The sequence below is a fragment of the Folsomia candida genome, unplaced genomic scaffold (assembly GCF_002217175.1).
Source record: "Folsomia candida strain VU population unplaced genomic scaffold, ASM221717v1 Fcan01_Sc020, whole genome shotgun sequence".
In the NCBI taxonomy this organism is placed as follows: domain Eukaryota; kingdom Metazoa; phylum Arthropoda; class Collembola; order Entomobryomorpha; family Isotomidae; genus Folsomia; species Folsomia candida.
Genome location: NW_019091212.1, coordinates 1,381,704 through 1,404,195, shown reverse-complemented (window position 1 = coordinate 1,404,195; position 22,492 = coordinate 1,381,704). Strand labels below are relative to the sequence as shown.

The window sequence follows — 22,492 nt, the reverse complement described above, 5'->3', positions numbered from 1 at the left end:
TCTGCATTCTAAACGAGATTATTTCTCTTCCAGTGCACTCGTCTCAGCTTCTCAGCTTCTCAGCTAACTTTAACCTAAAGTAGGATGCCCCAACAATCCTATGCATACCACAATGCACCCTTTCTTCCCACATTGGTAGCCTCCTCCATCCTCGGATGAATTCATTTGAGTCATGTTTTCATTCCTTCGTCACATTCACGTGGAAATCACCCCAAAACCAAAACCCGGGTTGCGTACGTAGATATGTGAAGAATCTCACCCTCCTCTCTTCAACGATTCTCGTACCAAGTGAAGCTCGTGTACATAAGCATGCCCATGGAATAAGCATAAGATAAGTGTGCACGATACCCGGGTTTCTTCTTAGCCCACCTTTTCCTTCCGTGACTGACTTGTGCTCAAAACTCGCCACACAGAGAGAGAGGCATGTACTGCAATCATATTGTGGATTTGCTGTAAAGGAATATAAGCGCAAGCGTCTATCGATCTGGACTAAGTGGAGGGGACGGAAACAACTTTTGTCGTAAAGTGACACTGATTATGACGATGACTAAATTACGGAATTTAATCGGATTTGATCTTTTGTACCTAAATTTGGACAGATTTCCAGCACAAAGGGTTCTTTGCCCTGACAAGTTACATGGATTTTAGGACATTGCTTTGTATTTTTAATGAAAATGTTTGTCAATCTGTCAACATAATTTAATTTCGCTAATTTTCATGATCTTTGGCCCTCACAAAGCATTCCATGCCTTGACCACTTTATGGATGGATGCATACTTTCTCTCTTACTCGTAAAAGGAAAGTTGGTTTCCTTTCCTCCACTCCGACCTGAAGAAACACACGAGTATTCGGGCATCCAGCAGGCGAAATAATCCCGAAATCGTCATCATCTCCCCTTCTGCCCGAATTTCAAAATTTCTTCTGCCAGGCAGGCAGTCAACAGAATCTTTTCCTCTCATCATATCTCTTTTAGCTTGTAGCTTGAGGAAGAAAGTTGACGTGAATTGTGGCAAACAAGCACAAACATTGAACCAATTCTGAGCAATAATATTCCATGATTTGTGAGATTATTTTTAGTCGTGAAAGTGAAAGTAAAGTTGTAAAAAAATCGTATTAAAAGTTTTGCAAAATTCCAGTATTTATAAACTTGCGGATATTTTCGGATAAAATATGCTCATATTTTGATAGCATAAGGACGGTGATAATCTCTGTAGCCTTGGTTAATTCGGTGTGTGATGTGGGTACTCAAATAGCAAATAAGGTGTCTGCTTCTCTTGTCACTTTGTGAAACATTTTGATGGGTAAGTCCGCATTTTTTCACTTTTGTCTCGTCCCCACGTCACGTTTACTTTCAAACAGACGCCACTCCATTCCATTTCTAAGACATCCATCATCCCAATTTTCTTTGGTTCTCTATTACACCCGTCCATCCATCCGCCTTTGACGATATTTGCCCACCCATAAATTCATAAAACTTGAACTCACAGAATGCAACCTTTACTTCTTTGATTCCACAAAAACCACAATCTTTTTGACGAAATGACCAAAAAAGCTTTAAAAAAAGTCTAAAAAGTTAAAGGTATGAATTGCTCTTGCGGTTTTATTTTTAAAGCCGGGTTGGTTCAATGCACCTTATAACCCCATCATTGTCAAACAGTAGCAGCAGCAGTAAATGGGGATTTAAAGCAGTACATACAAAAGACAGGAGCCTACACCACAGTCGCAGCAACTCGAGTCCAAATGTACGCTAATCTCACAAAGGGAATTAGAATAACTGTAAATACGAAAACGTAGCTTTTTTGTAAATCAATACTACTGAAAAATCAATTAGGAGCAGGAAGGAACCGAGTCAAACATCTCGTCAAGATTTCCTCAACCAGAATCCTTTCATCTTTATTCTTAAAGAACTCGTGAAAAGTAAACGTTAGCATTTTCTATTCATTCGTATGCGAACAGAGCCTCTCTCCAAGCAACAATGTCGACACACGTAATTATCTCACAGACATAATTAACTCCAAAGCTAATTAAAAACATATCCCTTTAAACTTGCAAATATCAGCGTGTGAAAAAAAAAATCTTTTCAAACAGAACTTAATTTTATCCCAAGTATGAAATTCATCTGCGTCTTGTTCATCATGCTAAATAAATACCAATCTATGTAAAAGTATGAAAGCACTAATCCAACCTAAACTGCAACTCCCCGTATTCACACCCAACTTTATTTTATCTGCATTACGTCTGCCTGTGTCTGTCGGTGGTTTTCAGTTTGCCAGGTTTCAGACACAACAGATCTATAGTTTTGCTACGTATCCATTTGTTGGTTGAGTTGCATGGTTAAAAGTTATTTGCTGCTGCATTGTGTTGTGTGTATCAAGCCGGAGGGTTTTAGCTGGCTCGCAATTCTTCTCAGTCTCTTTTATTCTCTGACAAACTCCACTTTTTGCATGGATACTGTGGAGGAAATCACGGCGTTGAGTGGGATGAGATGCGAATAAGTAAAACATACCTTGCAATGATATGTACCACTTGTGTAGCATTATATATTCCCTCTCACACCACGTCGCTGATTTGGTTTGGTTTGGTTATACACTTAAGTAAGTTGCATGTAATGTTAAGCCCAGTTAAATCATCTCATCATCATCTGTTTCCTTCCCCGGTGGAGAGATGTACGTATGTATGTACACACTTATTCGATGGGTGGGTGGGATTGGGATTGCAAAAGTCGGAAAAGTTATCATGATGGCAAATTCGCTGTTATTTGCTCTTGACCAATTCTCGGGAATAGTTGTTCCGGTGGAGGTGGAGGTAAATAGGAAAAGGAATTTAGGGTTGACTCGTTCTTAAAACTGTTTGCTTATTACTAAAAAAAACCATCGGCGTAAGAATTAAGCCTTAAAGGAAATACCGTAATAAATAGTTATGTTTAACAAGGAATTATTTATTAACCCAGTGTTTGTATTAACCAAAGCTGTAAAACTGGTCTAGTTTCATAACAACCATTTATTTTATGAGATGGAGAAGCACAATTACGTATAGTGTTTGACATGCAGTTTTACTTTACATACATGGAATTCGTTTGACACTCGCTGCCTTGCCGGTTAGCACATTAATATAACAAGTATACGTTAAAAATCAATTAAACTAATATACCCTTTCCTAACTACACTGGACTGAATGGAAGCATTTCTTACTAATAAGGTAAATAACTATTAAAACCATTAATTTCTTAGCCATTCACTAACAATAATCCAATCATTGAGACAGAAAATAGCGTATTTTGTAGTTAGTTGGAATTATCTCGTTTTAAAAGTTTCTCCAGCTAAAACACTGAACATTCCTCATTTGTAAACAATTAGTCAAAATATTGGTCAATAATCGGCTGATTGAAACATAATAATAATAATCTATCCATTCCACATTTGGTCATCAATTATTGCCTAATTTTGATACGTACATGTACATACACATATCAGACGAGTAGGAAATGTCACTACGTGTACTTATTCATACCTGGAAAATAGTGCGCATATATTGATTTTAATCAAACACCACACCACGTACAACAATGGGAATGTGTCATTCATGTCTAATTTTTTTTTGTAAAAATGTGAACATTTTCCACACAAAAAATCCCGAGTTTTGATTTCTGACGCATGTTTTACTTTTATCCATCCATACTTACTCCTCTATCCTTGACCTCAACAAGGCACACACACACAAACATACAAGAAAATGCCACTGCTGACTGATATGAGTAGGGACAGAAAAAAATTAAAGAATGACATGAAGAACATGAACAATTTGCCCATATTTGGAACACAATTTTCCATTTAGCATGTGTGTTCCTCATTCATCACGATTATGCGTCTAGGATCGACGAGATGAATATCGATACGAGTAAATAAATTGGGTATCAATGTTTTAAAATAATATTTCATATTTGGTCGTGCCACTTGCAAAAAGTGGGCATTGAACAAACATAATTATCCAAAACATATATAAATCGTTAATTAATTTATTATTGATACGTATCCATCCGTGCGACACCACAATAAAACTAAGGCTTGTACAAACACGTAGTGAAATTGATGATGATTATATTATTAAAAGATAGGAGGATTTTGATTCTACATTTTCATACACACTCGTCCATCACACTTGAACAATCCTTGACTTTGAATTGTCTTCCTTGTTAAACAAATATCGAGCTTGGTTATTCGACTCCTGATCCAAGTCTTATCTAATATTCTCACATACTTGATTCCACTCCATTCATTGTCACAAAAGAACGAGTAGCTAAAGCATGTGCATAGAATCCCATTGTCTCTCGTGCCAGTCAGTGGACATAGTTTACCACTCTTTGCAGCATAATAATGATGGATTGTTGTTCAAAATTTATATATTTTTTCACCCAGTGAGGTGTCAAATACAATTATTGCGTATATTTATTTATCCTCGTACGAACGTATGAGAACAACAGCGTTTTTTTAAAGCCCTCGTCGTCGTCGTCATCGTCAGAATCAAAATTGAAATTGAATCTGGTAGAATTACTTTGAATGAATTATATTTTTTACGATAGCCTCCAGCATGACTGCACATCCAGCATCTCAATCAGGTTGAGGAGGACTTGCATTATGTAAAATTCGTACGTGGTCAAGTGCTGGTTACAAGGGAAATATTATGTAGTTATTTATGAGTGGAGGTATCCTTACTATGCGACTTGCCTCGTTTTAATCGAGTATAATAATTAATCGAACATTAAAATTCATGTAGTGGATGTAACTTGAGAGTTGGAATTGACAGGTGGAAGAGTTGCAGTGGACGTGGTCCGTCAACAAGAATTTGTTCAAGAAGTTGGTCTTTCCTTGATTTTGATATGATCTCTTTTCCTGATCCAGTTTTCAGCTGGGAATTCTGGACGCACGGCTAGAACGAGGAGGGTGATTGAGTGACAATTAATTAATGAGAGCTATTGTGTTACAAGCAGAATGCGTGCGTAAGGCTGCTTTGATAAGGAGCTCAAGTTGGTTATTGAGGCGAACATGACACAACAATTATCAAGTTGACGACTTGTTGTTGCATTCTTTGCAAAAAAATTTTGACGTGCTAATCCGAAGTATCAAAGTTGGATAATTTAAATAATTAATTCGAGCAAGTTTTAACCTAATCTTGAAAAATCTTTTTTTATATTTCTACACTTTTAATTATTATGCAAAAATCATATCTTATGTATAAATCTTAGTTAATACTCAATTTTAAATTTAATGATGATGACGATAAATTTCTCATTTAAATAATATTTGCATAGGACAATTTTTCATGTCACTAATTTCTCTAGAAGTTTAAAGATGAAAACTCGTTTAAGAATCTTGACATGAGGAATGAGAATTAATGTGGTAAATAAGTAGAGGTGGAATGTGGTCGCTTATTGGGTTGCCTGCCTGGCTGGCTGGTAAATATTTTAAGCGATTGGTCAGTTTCTCCTCGTGTTGACTTTACAATTTTTAAATGGAATCAATTGCCATTCATTCATCCCAACGTTTTGTTGGAGGTGAAGAAGATGACTGTTTCATACGTGTATTTATGTGTATAAATATGTATCTAAGTGGCTGCTTGTAAGGTGTGTAATTCAACAATGAGAGATGAGATTGAACCTTAAAATTCATGTGCGAGAACGTATGTACAGTATTATTATCTAAATATTCCAGTTTTCCATTAGTTTTATGCCTGTCTCATTATGCAAATTGATACTGGTGGTGCATATGCTTGTTCTTATGCTGTGCTATGCTGGTTAACTGGTTTGTTTGGGGAAATAATAAATAAATAATTACGTGTAATTGAGAGAAAGATTGCAATTACGCACATGGATCTTGAAGAAATTCTAATGTTATGCGGATTTTAAAGTGATTTGGGATTTCTTATCAGAAGAAATCATCACATGCAAAATGCGCAATTTTAGACATTATCACAACTGCGGTGATGAAAGTTCTTACGTAAAGTACACCATTTGGATTTATAAGGTAGTCACGTTTTCCAAGGATCAATCAAAATATTTTCCTTCCAGTTAATGTGTCGGCTTTAAATTAGAAAGTAGTAATTACTGAGGGCAAGATGCGAAGTTTTTATGGCAGAAATATTTCTCACATTCATTAAAGTTATGCCAAATGCCAGGAACTTTTATGATGTTTTTTTATTAAGCATATATATTCGTATTACAATTTCATCCATGAAGGTCACATGGTTTAATATTGTTCTGTTTTTATTATAAATTAATTTAGCGGCCTGAATTACATGTGGGAATTTGGTTACTCTGGATCCAATCCCCTTGCCAATTAGCCTAGTTAGTTGTGTCAGTATTGATAAGAACAAACGCTAACTAACCGGAACTTGAGTTTGTGCTAACTAATAATGAAAATTGCTTCATTACCGGCATTTGTTTCTCCATTGTTTAGCAAGGGCTTAATTTTAATTCTAGTCTTGTCCAGGCAATGCATGCACTCTTTAATTAATAAAGTACCCTGCTGGTCGGCAGAGTTTTTTATTGTGCTCTCTGATCCATCCCCACCCAGTAAAAATCAGACTTATGTATGAGGTATGATTAATATACAGCTGAAATCTGCGCAGTTATCGACATGCTTTTTTTCATCTCATCTCATCTCATCCACCTTCAACTTGATCCATGCCTTCATAAATACATCAAAAATTTGTAAATTGGTTCAAATTATTTCGTCTCAAAACCATTTAATAATCTAGTCAGTCAGCAATCAAGTAAAATTATTTGTAAACATTTTTCCGTTTTTTTCTCTCTTCATTTCGCCAAATTCACCCAGCCAAATCCATCCATCCAGGACCAATCAATCAATACGCATGCAATGCAATGCAATATCAATCTCTGAACCACCACTGCACCGCTTGGTTGTAAATCACTGTCCTTTTCAAATTCAGTCCCACTGTGCGATGCGATTATGAATTTAGCATATCAACTTGTTGTATTGAAACGAGGAACAATTAGTTAAAGTGAAACCATGCAAGTTATAGTGTTGCAGGCATTATGTTAGCTCTCAACCAGTTAAAGTTAAAGTCTCTGGTGAATTGGTGCTGGTAATGCATATGCATTGTGTTCGGTGAACATTATTACCGTCGTCGTCGTCGTACCAGTCAGAACAACTAAACAGAAGTTGAGAGAGGCATTACCCATTGTAATTTGCATGCATTCAAGCATGCCTGCCTGCCATACACATGTATGTAAGTACTTACTTACTGCTACATATTCGCAACCTCCAACGGTTGGCAAAATAAGTTTGCAAAAAGTTGTACTTAGTTAGCTCCAGCAGACATTTGTTTTGCTGTATTGTTGGTACTACATAGCGTCGTCCTGTGCTTCGTCGAGTCGTGGTCCCAGAGGTCCATGAATGACAACTCTCTCTCTCTCGCCTTTCATCCATTCCACTCGTTCTTGCAACTCCTGGAAGGAAAGTCGTCTAGTTCTTGCACCGTATGCAAATTTGGCCACATTTTGAAACTCAATTAGTTTACAGACTTTGGTTAGAATTTGGCGTCGTGTGTTAAACATACACGATGAAAACCAAACGATCTGTTTAATTCCAGTGAAAACAAATAAGGAAGTGTTGACTTAACTGTGAAGAGGTTAAAACGTGTCATTTTTACGGAACAGTTATGTATGTGGAAGGCGGTTTGGAAGTGTTGGCTTAGTTGCATACCTTGAGTCGAAGGATAGTGTTCGATGAGAGAACAGTGACGAGAAACTTTGGAGAAAGTGAGACCGGTGATTCATTTCAGTTAAATTCATCGGAATGTCTCACACATGACCGACGGTGGAAACATGACTAATTAAAAGTTATCTATCAAATAGTTTCTTTTTTTATCGAGAAGCATTCAACACTGCACAAGTGCATTTGCATACACAAATTGGGTAAATTGACACTTGAATGAAATATGTGTTACGTTTTTACGTCTGCTCCTCTCGAACGGCTGGATGGGACCAAGACTAGTGATTTGTGTTAATGAATACTTGACTGATCAGTTCTATTGACTGATAACAGAAATAGAGTCGTTATCAATGAACAAGGTGTTGTAAAATTCCATAAATTGCAAAGTATTTGCATATTCGCTCTCAAACGGGGAAGATATGATGCTGGCCATTTACTTTGAAAGGGTAATTCCCATTTTTCTAAGATACATTAAAAAATGTTTCATAATATTCCGTCCAGATCATCGCTTCGATTTCATGTGATTATGTGTCGCACTGCACATTTCCATGCGTCAGGGCCAACGTGTTTATCCGCTGGACCAACAAATAAACTCGTTGTTTCTGGCTGGTTATCATCAATCAGACTCATTGGAAACAATTAAGTGCACCCTTGCAGTTGGCTTAGCAGGCTGGTGTCGATGAGAGATAAGCTGTATGCGCTCCTGATCACGATAACATAATAAATAAAACGCTTACATAAACGGAGGTGGTGGGGTAAATGAGGCAAGTTACGGATAAGCGGATGAGGTGTCCGTATTTCATACGAGATTGAATAATAATACGGTCATTGAATTTTGTGGTGATGAATCTCCCCTCAAAAAATGTATTGTTTATTTTCCTGACAATCCACCACTTTATCAGGAAATTGTGTGTTTATTAAACAACAAAAGTAGTTGCATATTGTTGCGAAGTGAGTAAAGTGCGACACGAGGCGTTTGATTTTTCAGTGATAATGACTCAATCTCTTTTGACCTTTAATTTCTACGCAGTTGTGGTAGACAAATTTAAATAGGTGTAAAAAATACTACTTTTTTTAATGAGACTTCTAAAAATAATGTCGCAAAAATTTGCCCTCATTTCTAAAATCGATTCGGCGGAGAAAGTAGAACTAGGACTGGGTCAACGTTGTTGGTCAACTCATTTAATATTTATGCACGGACCGGTATATCACCATGAAGGTACGGATCCATGCAGTCTGTCATAGATAAATGTATACCATGCATGGGAAATGTATGGATGCATGCACACATTGAGTACATGCGAGTAAAATTGGACTTGCCAATATTGTCAGGGTCCAATATTGATTCTCGCTGTTCTAATTACCAGAAATGAATATAGGTCTCCACACTGTCTGTCCTATTTTATGGAAATGCTATTCCCCGGCTGGAGGGAGACACAATTTCGCAATACGATTTTCTGGGTCAAAGGATCCTCCCACACGGCATAACACGCATGCATGCCCTTAACTTGAGTCATGTCATGCACCCTCTTAACCATTTTCAGGGTGATAGTTATGCAAAAACGTATTGTTCAACTTTCACTAGGGAGCCGGACTGCATGGTTATTGTTCTCCGAGTCTGACCTCCTTTTCTTTAATTGTTCTTTAACCGGTAGCAGAAATATCCGGTTTTTCACTTAAGCTTATATTCGCCTAATACATATATTCTTAATTCACTATTGGACGAATAAGCTGGACAAAAAGAAAGCTTTCACTTTTTCCTGCCTTAAACGAACTCTCTCCATATAAGGAGTTAATTACCATCACCCCATCAAACAAAAAGTCAGGCTAAAGGTAGTCCATCCAGCCACGAGAATGATGGACCGCATACCTGCACCACTTTTATTCTTATGCAGATATTCATTCCTCCTCGTCTCAACTTACACAACAATAAAGCCGACCGCATAAACACATGCATCATTATAACTGCAAAACATCGTTTCTTATTGCTTACATCACTTAACTTTATTAAGTCATTCAATAACGTCTCATTTCTTCCCATCGCATCGCATCAAGTCATGTTTTTTCTTGGGCAAAATCGTTACATATCAATTTACCACGACGTGCTGAGTAATTCGTCCATATTTGGAGAGACAAGGGCAAGTCTCTCTTCTCTCTCTGCATTCTTGTTCTTGTCTCCTCCTTTTGCTTTTACTTTGCTCAGCCACATCGTCATCATCCATTTCCCCGTTCCGCATCTTCCTCCTTTTCTTTAAAAAAATACACACGACAGGAGTGAACGATGAGTGATGCAATCTTTTCATCTCTCTGATTCGCAATGGTTGTCAGTCAGTGCCAATTTTATAAAAAATCATAGTAGCAAATTCGCACAAGAGATAATGTGCACCAAAGTGTAAATATCTGTATGTTGGTATTTTTAGCGTCATTCTCACTAACAAGCAAGAACAATATGTAATAGTTCCTGTTCTTTCCTCAATTCTATTATTATTGTGTCGAATAGTGGAATGGAATTAAAGGTAAATGTGGAACTCACGTTAAGATTGCACAATGAGCAAAAAAATGTAAAGGGGATTATTAGATTCAAGTTCATTTCACACCATCATCATCCATCGCCAACAATCTTCCTTTATTTCTGCTCTTGAGGAGAGATCGCTCGAGTGGAAAACGGAAACGTGGTTGGTCATGGGAAACGTGACGAATGAATTGTCCAAAAATTCCAAGTATCCATTTTCATCTTTTCACGATGGAGGAGGAGGAGGTGGAGGAAATTCGCAATTTTTTTTGCAAATTGTATACAAGGGGCGAGGAAGAGTAGGAACATGGGACGATGATGACTGAAATTGAGGTCACTTTTCTCGTAGAAACTATCTTTACTATCTATCATTACTATTAGTGACTTTTTGTGGTCGGTCAGTTAACGCGTATGGAAATCCAGTCGCAGAATGTGTGTAATTCATTTATTTTATGGCTTCTGTTCCGTTCGCACTAATGGTGGTGAAGCCCATTCAAACATAATTATTGTGGCAGGGTGATTAGTTAGAGGAGGCAGTACGAATTAAATTAAGTGCAGTAGCCTCCACCATTAAAGACATACCAGCCAATGGTGCAAAATTTGTACTACAAATGTGTGTATGTAGGCATATTCTATGAGTGTGAGAGAAGTATGCAAAATAATTTTTGTGTCACTACTACAACTATGAATGACATTGCAATATTTTGGCAGTAATTGAGACAATTTTTCAATCCAGACTGTTGTGTCGAGTTGCAAATTTTTTCTGCACAATTCTTGACTGACACGATGTGTGTGTGAAGGGAAAGAAAAAAATCAAATATTTGCACACCATTTACAATATCGTGTTTCAAAGAGGCCGTGAAACTAAATCTTAAAAATAATTTTCAGCCACATAATAATTAATCGAAGCTAAACGATTGCCTAATTCTATTTCTCACTCTCGTCAACTCTGTCACTTTTCGTGTCTTTAACCCCGATTTTATTACCCCAACCGCAAACAGAGGTGCATGGATTGCAATTTTATTTTGGACTAGTTAGCAACAATGGTAGGAAGAAGTCATTGGTCGTGGAATAATACTTCTCAAAACGAATATCCACCCAGCGCCCACCCGGTTGTGAAAATCCAGTCGCTCATCAAATCTCAAGTGGTGGTGGTGTTGTTTATTATTACGATTCTTTTTTTATTATTCTCGTAAATTTACGGGGAGGTTGGACTAACTAATCTGTAAAACCACGCGGTGTCACTGATCTGGACAATAATAGATTTTTTTAGTAATCGCATATCTACGAAATTAAATTAGTTTTATGCTCCTCTTCTTCTTCTTTCCGGATGAGCAATAATATTGACGTCTCATGAATCATTTTAGTCTTATTCTAGTATTTATTCTATTAGAGACACAACAATAACAAAGGCATTAACATATTTGCATGTTTGTCCATTTGCATGTTATCCGTATGTATTTACACTAAATAAGGACAATAATGCCATATTTTTATTGCGTTGGTTATCATTTCATTTCGTGGAAGGGGAAAATAAAGTAGTAATTACAGGATTTATTGGTTATACACATTATGCGATGTAAGTAATTGTGTCTGTTTTCGATATATTGTTTCTGTGCCTGTGGCTGTATTGTACATATTTTGTGCCGTATTTTTGACCACCTCTGGACCCGAGAAGAATCAATCGATTCATATTTTTTATTACTAACACGATTACGAATTCAATTCTGTTTATTTTATTCATTTGCATATTTATTATCGTCTGTTTGTTTGCTGGTGGCAAGTGTGTCCATATGCACATATATTTATTTATATGCTATAGAAGGATTAATATAGCTCTGGGGTCTGGCTGGGTCCATTCTTTTCTTTGTTGTGCCTCTTTATGCAATTGTTCCTTTTTGAGTGATGATAGCAACCTGTGAAGTAACGACTTTCGAGGGATAAGTCACCTTGAAATGTGTTTGATTTGGTTCAAAATTTAAAATTTGAACGTTCGTGACATTCACATTGAAATCTTGAAAAGATCGAAGAGCTCCTCTTGCCATGCAAATGTGTACGATGCGGATTTAAGCCAGGGAATAATGTGGAATAAACGTGACCATTCCATTATCAAGTAGCACCCACTAACAAAGGATAAGAAATACGGCAAAAATAGTGCTGCATGATTATGCGATGATGTCACTCGTCATATTTTTGTAGCTGATTTTCGAACCAATGCTTAAACACGACTCCACTTGTATTGACATGTTAATAGCAAAACACATGTACTGAGAAGGGTTATGCTAAAAATGGTAGAAATGCGGATATGTATTCCACATTAAGACAAAATGCAGCGAATACTTATTTATTATATGGATACATTTTAGTTAACGACTTTTTAACGATTTATTACGTATGTCTGTTAAATCAGTCACAGATAATATCGTCATCCTGAGTTGAATATGAATTAAGACAGTGTTTGTTATCATTCACTAGTTGTTAGATAACCTCAACCCCTAAAAAAGCGAGGTACATACCACGCTATGATAACAAGAGATAGCTTTTTTATGCTACGCTCACCCTTATGGCGTCTCTAAGCATGACTGGTTAAACGCGCAATCGGTAGATGGATCTTTTAGCTAGTTGATCAACTCTTTGTTCATTCTGGTTGCAAAATAAATACTCTTTTTTTCCCGTACACACGAGTTAACTCTGACTAAAATTAAAAAAGATGATGCTGATGACGATGGAACAATGGGCTCTCTGCTCTGAGACGAATCCTATCCAATTATCTCCAATAGCTGGTGACTGAAGATTTAGTTTTTGATTTATGGCTGAGCACGCATTTATTCCGTCCGTGATTTAATTGGCTCTGGATGAGACGAGAGATGTGCATGGCGTGTATTCATATTCAGGGAGTGAAGACTACCAATCTAAGATATTGTTATCATGAGATGATGAAAGAGACACATGCAAATTTGTTGGGAAGAGCATTGTTGTGCTTTTCAGGACGGTATGTTCATGAAACAATAGAGATGCAGTTAGTGGCATAAAGTAAATATGTAAGCGTGCTTCGTCCTGTTCATAATTTGGTTGCAATAAATAAGTAGTTTTAGTTATGGATCAGTGTGTGTGTGTGATTATCGATTAATACAAAGTATCGATTTTTACCTGATGGATTTTTAGTTTATCTTTATCCTGCTTCATTAGTGAGTGGCTAACGACTCGGAGTGTGTGAGTTCAAGAAAGTGTGGTTTTCTTAGTTCTTTTGGGGGTTTAGATTTGTTACATTTAATATTTTTGTTCTATTTCGCAAAGTTTGAAGTTTTAGATGAAAATTGAGTGCGTTTTAAGGTCAACAACAAATAATTATTTTAATCTTATACATACATCTTATCAAAACGTATTTCCTTCCTTTTGGATAAGAAGTTATCATCTTGTTGTCATGCATCTTTGAAATTTCTCTCTTGTATCTCTGATATTTTGGACGTGTATGCAAACGCATTGTTAGTTACAAACTGAACATGAAGCATTTGGTCGATTTTCGGTGAATTTTGACCCCTACCCCCTGAAGTGACCTCTATGCCCCACGTTAAAATTAGCATAGAAAGGATAGGAGTCTTGACCCCTACCCCCACCCTCAAATCGATCACACACTTTCTGCACAGTCCCTTTCACCTTTGTACATACAATGTTTTTGCACGTGCGATTTCGCAAGTTTATAGGAAATCTTATATATTTTTATACCCGTTACAATCTAATCAAAGAACCTTTTGTTTTTCTGTCACAAATAAAGATATCGTGGACATGCAAATATTTTCATCGTTTGAATAAGTACTTCAGCAAAGAAACAACGACATTCCCAACTTATCCTTATCCATTGATAACATTTAGTGCTACTCATTGATTATAATGACACACATAGTTTGTTTATCGTACATCCCAAACCGTCCATCACTGATGGATGGATAAATAAATCCCAATAATTAATTGTCATCAGGTTGAAATCAGTCGTGTGGTGCCCAACACGCGTTGCACAGTGTTTCACCAAATCTTGAACGAAAGTTTCTAATTTTCTCCCCTCTCTTTTGTGAATTTGTAGCAAATTTCTGGCGGAAGCGGCTCCTCCTCGTCCCGTCGTTCCAGCCTGCTGACAAGCACACCCAAGAAGAGAATGTCCGCGGATGCGGGTGGGGGTGGTCCGGCGAGCTTGAGTCTGCTTCTGCTCAACAATAATGAGATTGCCTATCTCAAAGAGAGCAACAACAGTATTGGGAGTGGGAGTGGAGGCTGCTCGTCCCTCCCACCGATGGACACGGTCACCCGACCGCCACTTAGCTGCTCAATCTGTAGGGATAAGTACAAAAATCCTAAGGTAATTAAGCCTAGAGCATAATAATAACACTGACTTTAACCCACACCCATCACGTTTCTGTCATCGAATCCTTGTAATCTAGGTTTGGTTTTAATCAGTGGTTTCACTTAATTGTCGTCATGAATTGCGACGAGGGGAAGATAATAAATTTTCATGGTGGGTGATGAAAGAGGCAAAATGAGACATGGCAATTTCACCTTTTTACTGAGTCTTGCTGAGATTGTTGTAATGAATTTTTCATGTATTTTTGCTTCCAAGTCTTACGCAAGTCTTGATATTATGTAAACCGTGCCGATATTTGATTTCGTGACATAAACCTTATTCCTTAATTAGTTGTGCCGACACACGTTCAGTATGTGTGTAGTCGGTATTTACATCACTTGCACTTCTGTTCAGCCATTCGTTCTCCTCCCGAACTTTCAATTGTCTTCTCTCTCTCTGTATTCCATTTATGTATAAATGGTAATTGTCACCTACTGCATGACTTCTGAGGTGGTCACCTTGTAATAATAATTAATTAATTAGCACCACTTACCACTGATTTTTAAGCCTCTATTTCCAATTCATTTCTCATCAATGACAGGTAAACGTCATAGCAAAATAATACAAAGTAAGCACTGCCAACTAACCAACCAACTCCCGGAAATACGGTGATTAAGTCGAGCCAATAGAATAATGATGGCATTTGAAACTGCTAACTAACAAAGTCCATTCTCCTGCATACTTAATGTGCATGTGGCTGACTGAGGAGGGGAGCTTGCGAGGTTGATAATAACAGATCTTGATGCCCTTTGGATATGTGGTAGGGACCCATGAGTGTACTAAAACCCTGAAGTGGTTTGACTCCATGGCCACATTTGCGCCCGCCACACCCACTCAAAAATGCTCAAAAAACGCTTTCACTCCAGTTTTCACTCACTCAAATCCACGCCAAAAATCCAATTTTACTCGGATTTTGAAATTTCTTTCGCCATTATACTCCCAGATAGTTGCTTTCTTCCATCCAGTATCAAACTCAATTTTTTCGAAATTTTTAGTATTTTTAAAATTTAAAATTCTGAATGAGCATTGTTGTAGTAATCAACAACGCAAATTATGTCTGCGAAATAATCATCAGCAAAATTGAGTTTGACATTGGATTGAAGAAAGCAACTATCTGGGAGTGTAATGGTGAAAGAAATTTCAAAATCCGAGTAAAATTGGATTTTTGGCGTGGATTTGAGTGAGTGAAAACTGGAGTGAAAGCGTTTTTTGAGCATTTTTGAGTGGGTGTGGCGGGCGCAAATGTGGCCATGGAGTCAAACCACTTCAAGGTTTTAGTACACTCATAGGACCCTACCACATATCCAAAGGGCATCAAGATCTGTTATTATCAACCTCACAAGCTCCCCTCCTGAGTGATGATCTGAGTTGTCAGACCTTATTCATTAAACCAAACTCGGCTACTCTTCTTCTCGTCGTAAATTCTTTTTTAAAGGAAATGCACAACTATTATGTAGTTATTTAGTTAGTTAGTTGATGGTGCAAGCCTACAAAGTATGTAATGAAGCGAGTATGGCATGGATCATGGCATTATTTGTTGCACACACTAAAATGTAATATGGTTTGGGAAAGGTTATAACTAATTGCGACGACGACGACGAAGTTGGGATCATCACCTTTGGCTGCATTTATCCACTTCATTTCATGGTTTCACTACCACACTTCTGTCCCAATATTATACGCGCAATATAGTTTTTATTAGTGGGATGGGTTTACTTGGTCCGTAATCGGAGAAGGTATTTAGCGACGAGGGAATTTGCAAAAACAATCAGTTCCTTTCAGCAGTCATGTCTCGGCTCATTGGCTGCTGCCGATTCTGCTGGTCGTGTCGTGGTCATTTGTTTTTCTCATGCACTTATCCATGTGAGAAGGAATACGGCAACTTGTTTTTGCATGAGCGGAACTGAGGTCAAATAAAGTAAAACAGAGTAACCGGAAAGTGTCCAGATCATTGTCCTGAATAATTCGCGCATAACATTCTCAAGGTAGGAAGGTAGAAATACTAAAAGTTTCTTAAAATAGTACGAAAGAAATCTGAAATTATTGGTATGCATCTGTTTGCATGTGACATTTCACAAAACGCATGTAGCCTTGTCCTTGCTCGGTATATTTGACCATGGTGTTTTGTGTGTACAGCATGCATTTAAACGAGACTGAGATTGTGTTACATGGAAAAGGTTGTCTGCATTTCCATTTTTTTCTATTTCAATTATTAATGAATATTCATATTAATAAATTTAAATTGGTGTTGTAAGGTCCTCATTAATTCAAGGGTTGTGGTTGGAAATGCTAAACTGCATGGCACAAATAAGCTAAATATTCTCTTATGTTCTATCACAAGTAGAATATTTAGTTGATTAAGTGAAAAAATGGTGGAAAATAGATTATTGGGTTTGTAAACAGACTACGCAGAAAGCAAGAATGTCCCGGAAATGGCACAGAAACGAAATTAGTTGTGATTCTTTCCATCAAAAGTTACTGCGTGCATCCTACGTACGAATGTGTGTCCTATGCAATTTTCATGTCAATCACCCATCATTGCAATTTCTATCTTTCTCACTCTAACCGTACAAAAACACTGATTTGATTTATCCCCTCGTAGGTGTTACCCTGTCTCCACACCTTTTGTGAGGGCTGCCTGATCGACTATCTGCCTCAAGAGTCCCTCTCCCTCACTTGTCCAGAGTGTCGACAACAGTCCATTCTCCCAGAACGAGGAGTTTCCGACCTCCAGACTAACTTTTGTGTGTCCTCCCTCTCCATGGAACTCGTCCGCGGGTGCGGCTACTGCGACAAGGGGGCCGCCTCGTTCAAATGCCATGACTGCGATGTGGACATGTGCGCGACATGCTCCAAGACGCATCCCTCAAAACAGGTAAGAAATCTTCAATTGCGTCACGAGGTGTAGATTTTCGACTAATCTGGAACATTTCATTGCAGGATGGAAAGCCAGAATCCTCGTGCCATCAGATTTCCCCCTTGCACCCCGTCGACTCCAACAGTAATGAAAACGTGGGCATGAAGAAAGATGGTTCCTCCAACTCCCTGACAAATACAGGAAATAAGACGAATGGTCATCAAGACGAGACTGCTGCTGCTGCAGGAAGATATCTTTACTGTCCCAGTCATGCTGGTGAGTTTTGCTTGTCAAGTTTCCATTTAATGGAAATGTAAAATTTGAAAAATAATAATTTTACAAAATCCTCAGGACAAACGCTCCGTTTCTTCTGTCGAGACTGCGACACTGCGGTTTGTTCCAGTTGTACGGACATTGAGCACGGACGTCACTCCACGATTCGCGTTCTTGACGCTGTGGCCGAGGAGAAATTAAGGCTGCAACAATTACTGGATGGTATTACGGAGAAAGTGAAGAAATTAGAGGATGCCGTCCAACTCGCGGAGACTGCGGCGGAGGAACTGGCTTCGAATAAGGTTGTGGGAGAAGCACAGATTTCAGCGGCTTTCGACCAACTAGTTACACGCTTGAAGGAGCGGAGATCCAATCTCTTGGACGAGTTGGATCTTCAGTATAATGTCAAATTGGATCTAATTCGTGAGACAATAATGAAACTACAATTTATACCAAAATTTATGTAGTGGTGCAACAATTTCCCTAAATTTTCTTTGTTTATTTTTCACAGATAAATCTCGAACAGTTTTAAGAAATCATTTAAAAGATGTCCAGGAGTGTTGCCTACTCACGGAGAAAGCACTCAGCCATGAGAACGAGACGGAAATATTATTCGTTAAGAAACAAATTGGAGAAAGGTTGGAAGACTACGCGAAAATGGAAGTGGACCATGTCAACATTCAGCAGCAGTTAGACCATTCATTGGAGTAAGTTAATCACTAATTAACAATTACATATGACCTGAAATAGTTCATGTACTTATATTTCAATTTTTTTATTGCAGATTTGAGCATCTAACGATCGAACGTCTCGATCTGAATGGCCTGGGTCGTGTCGTTTCTTCTCTCCACAAAGGTTGGGCTGTTTCCGGTGACGTGATAGAATCCCGATGCGTTCCGATCGGGAGACGCCATTTTCTTCGCCTTTATGCCCCCATGACCCCACCGGGTGGAGACCTTTGCCTTGACGACATTCACGTGTCCGCATCCACGAAAGATGTCGTCTACTCGCTCGAGCAGCCGAGAGAGTCTGACTCGCGTTGTTACATTATTCGGTTCCTCGTCTCTAGAATTGGCTCCTTCAATTTATCTGTGGCCGTGAAAAATCAGCACATTTGCGGAAGTCCGTTTCAAGTAGGGCTATAAATCCATTGACAGTTTACACTGTTTGTAAATATATTCACATTCATAAATATCGTTCATGTTTACAGTTCCACGCATACGAAGGAGAAGACAGATCCACAAATTCGAGCCCAGGACCGTTTTACAACGGTGGAGGAACACCACACGGTCACTCCGTGTCTGCCACGGCCTCTCCCACGGGATCAAATTCCCTGTCCCGCATCCCCCGTGCGAACGGTGCTTCTCCATATTCCCCCCGCTCAAGAATGTCCACACCCACGAACAGATTCTACAGTAATGGACACATCTCCTCGAATAAGCAAGCTGCCGTTAACAATGGACATCACCACGGTATAAATATTTGCACATTGTTACTATAGTTTATCCACCAGTTAAGTATCTATATCTTAAAAGCTCTCCAATATTTTATGTCAGGATCATTCCACGCTGGTTCAAGCTCTCGCCGTTCCGCCACCCTGGAGGACGACCTCATCCTAAAAATTGGATCCCGAGGTCGGAACCGTGGAGAATTTACGAATCCTCAAGCCGTCGCTGCCTCGGCGAATGGACGCGTCGTTGTCACCGATTCGAATAATCAATGCATCCAAGTTTTTGATAATACGGGCGAGTTCAAGCTCCGTTTCGGTGTACGGGGAAGAACAGTAGGACAACTGCAGCGACCCGTTGGGGTGGCCATTCTCCCAACCACGGGCAACATTGCTGTGGCGGATTACGATAACAAATGGATCTCAATCTTTGACCCGAATGGCAAGTTTATGAGCCGAATCGGTCATGGAAAGCTGTTGGGGCCGAAGGGGATCACAGTTGACGGAAGCGGACTCCTCTACGTCGTGGACAACAAGGCGTCCGCCATCCTCATTTTCCAGCAGAATGGGAAACTGGTGAATAAATTTGGATCCAGGGGGAATGACGAGGGCCAATTCGCTGGTCCACATTTTATCGCTGTGAACTCGAAGGGAAACATTATCGTTACTGATTTTCACAACCATTGTGTTAAAGTGAGTGAGAGTACATCTACAATTCCATGAAAAAATTCATAGTATTCAACCAAGTAATTTTAAAAATTCCAGGTATTTGACCACGAGGGTGACTATCTCTACAGCTTTGGTTCCAATGGTGAGGGCAACGGACAGTTTAACGCGCCCACAGGAATTGCCGTGGACAAAAATGACAACATTTTGGTCGGTGATTGGGGAAATAGTCGCATTCAGGTTAGTTAATAAGTCAAACAATAACTTAACCAATTGTTAAATAATGGTTCAATTTCCTGCAGATATTTGACTCGCAAGGATCATTCCAGTCGTACGTGAGTACATCCGTAGAACCGTTGTACGGACCTCAAGGACTCACCGTGACGCCGGATGGCTACGTTGCCATCGCCGATTCCGGAAATCATTGTGTTAAACTTTACAAATATGCATGAATCATAAGAAAAAAGCCTGTCAATCAATACTTTCCAATCTGCTGCATCCCATGCATCACCACCGTTTAGAATGAAGAGCAATCTCATAAAACCAATTCCATTTACCTAAATAGATCAATATTTAACTAAAGTTATTCCTTATAAAGCCACCTTTAATATTTTTATTGTCTTATATTTTCAACCGTAAAGTTCTACGAAGGATGTGGTCAGTTCGAAATGCCAAATGTGTAAAAACAATCAATTTTTTGATGCGTTAATTTTCTTCTTGACACAAAAATGTAGGCATCTGCAAACTATATGCATAATTATGTAACCCAACCACGCATCGCAAAGTTTTATTTCTCTTACAGAATGGACTGCTATCATTTAGTATTAGTATTATTAAGTTAATCATTATATTAGTTTTACTGGAAATTTTACTAACTCTAATCAAGTCAAATATACATATAAAATAATAAAAGTCGGGAAAAACATGAAACTAATCCAACCAGCAAAATGTCTGTGGTGTATGTAAGTACTACATATTAAAAATTCTAAATAAAGTTACCAATTGCGAAAATAACTGAATTTTTGACGAATTAAAAAGACGGTTAAAATAAAAGCATACTAAATTTTAAAATTGAGGGAAATTGTTGTCAACATTTATTATGCATTCATGAGATTGTATCATTTCCACAGCTTTCTTTCCACAATTTGAATTCATAAACTCGTGAAAACTTTGCACGTTTGCTAGTCAAAGATAAAAAATAACTTTAAAAAAAAAAAAAAAAAAACAAAAAAAACAGGCTGAAGAAACTTTTGCAAAAAGTGCAAAAATTGTTACTGCGATAACGGAGAATCGAACTCCGATCGGCTGTGTGGAAAACAGCCATGCTAACCATTACACCATTATCGCATCTTGCACATACCCTTGAGGAGAACGGAGTGGATTTATTTTTGAATTATTTCGAAACTTTACGACTCAATGCCCATTGTTCAGAATTATCGGCACAGAAAATGCTCAAGTCAATCCTTTAAAGTCCGGGTGTATGTATCTAATAAAACCTGTTGTGTGTGTCAAATTGTTCTTTTTTACATGGAGAGTTGCAGATTGATCTATGTATGCTGGTAATTTAGTTCGAAATTATTACGAGATCAATAGTTTTATGGGTTTAAAATTTAGCCGAATAAAAAACTATTGTTAACCAATTATACATGATTTAAAAAATTGTGTATTCTTTAATTCGATAAAGACACGTGCAACAACTTTATTCTGCATTAATTCATGTGTATAGAGCAGGATTGAGACTCGTTTCGTAAGGGTGGATGCATTTTACAAGGGTTAACTTTAATTAAGTGGATTTTAATTTGCAGTGAGAAATCGGAACTTTCCAATCCACTCGAAAAAAGTCCCTAATGCCGAGAGAGAGTCGAATCCTGGGAAAAGTTGGAGGAAGCGGATGCAATCGTAGATCAATCTTCATTCCGCTTAATGAGACCAATGCTGTTTATTATACCGTTTTTAGAATGGAACTGGATACGATAATCTGCCGGGCATTGTCAGATACACACATTTTGCTGCCTGCCCTCCCCTTCACCAATCTAACACTGATTGTTGCAATGATGACGATGATATAAAGCAGGAAGGGATTCATTGGTGAAAATAAGGGTGGGGTGGTATCCTTGTAAGGATCACTTTACTCTCCACCCCACAATTCCCACCACACACTCGGGTTTTACCCGTCAGCCAGTCATCACTCGAATTGGATTTATGCACGCTTACATAGTCAATTAAGCTCATCATTGCTTTCTACCCATCCGAATTATTCAATTGAGGGACAAGTGACTTTAATTCGGTATCCGTTCTGGTCTGATGGTCGGGTAATTTTCTCTCATTTAATGTCCGAGATTGAGCACTAGTGGGTATTTAATATTTCAAAGGACAATGTTCTTAGATTTCCGGACTTTTTAAATGGAATGTCCGCACCACAGCGGACTAAGAATACTGTTTTATGTGCTTTTTTCATGCTTTCTCAACTTCCCGTCATTCTTCTTGACTGTTTACAGATTTGAATAAATTAAGATTTTGTTCATAATTCTTGTACTGCCGTTTACATCACTTCAATTCATGGGAGTTTAATGATGGTAAAGTCAAATTTGCAATGTTAAAATGATTTTCA

General features: G+C 38.2%; 1 protein-coding gene and 1 non-coding gene across 6 annotated transcripts; one reads left to right on the top strand and one right to left on the bottom strand.

Annotated features, from left to right (window-relative positions):
• Positions 1-878: 878 nt before the first annotated feature.
• Positions 879-20,952, top strand: LOC110858151 (tripartite motif-containing protein 2). 5 transcript variants are annotated; one of them, XM_035858454.1, is made up of 12 exons: positions 2,763-3,097; positions 3,182-3,198; positions 14,324-14,596; positions 17,241-17,513; positions 17,579-17,771; positions 17,847-18,191; positions 18,280-18,475; positions 18,553-18,901; positions 18,979-19,240; positions 19,325-19,908; positions 19,981-20,121; positions 20,184-20,952. In XM_035858454.1, exons 3-12 carry the CDS (start codon positions 14,396-14,398, stop codon positions 20,331-20,333), a joined length of 2,694 nt encoding a protein of 897 aa, XP_035714347.1. In that variant the 5' UTR covers positions 2,763-3,097; positions 3,182-3,198; positions 14,324-14,395; the 3' UTR covers positions 20,334-20,952. The 5 variants fall into 5 exon arrangements, with proteins under 5 accessions (XP_035714346.1, XP_035714345.1, XP_035714347.1 ...); XM_035858453.1 differs by lacking the exons at positions 2,763-3,097; positions 3,182-3,198 and adding an exon at positions 879-1,301; XM_035858452.1 differs by having other exon boundaries at positions 2,762-3,198.
• A 204-nt stretch (positions 20,953-21,156) lies between these two features.
• Trnag-ucc lies at positions 21,157-21,228 on the bottom strand. Its single transcript has one exon. It is a non-coding gene; the product is annotated as a tRNA-Gly (tRNA).
• Between the last annotated feature and the right edge of the window lie 1,264 nt (positions 21,229-22,492).

Bases quoted from the DNA above. Each gene is read 5' to 3' on its own strand.
- LOC110858151 (XM_022106828.2), top strand. From the start codon at position 8,150: ATGATGCTGGCCATTTACTTTGAAAGG. The intron at 17,772-17,846 runs GTGAGTTTTGCT...CAAAATCCTCAG, and splicing joins TTACTGTCCCAGTCATGCTG to GACAAACGCTCCGTTTCTTC. The intron at 18,902-18,978 runs GTAGGGCTATAA...TCATGTTTACAG, and splicing joins TTTGCGGAAGTCCGTTTCAA to TTCCACGCATACGAAGGAGA.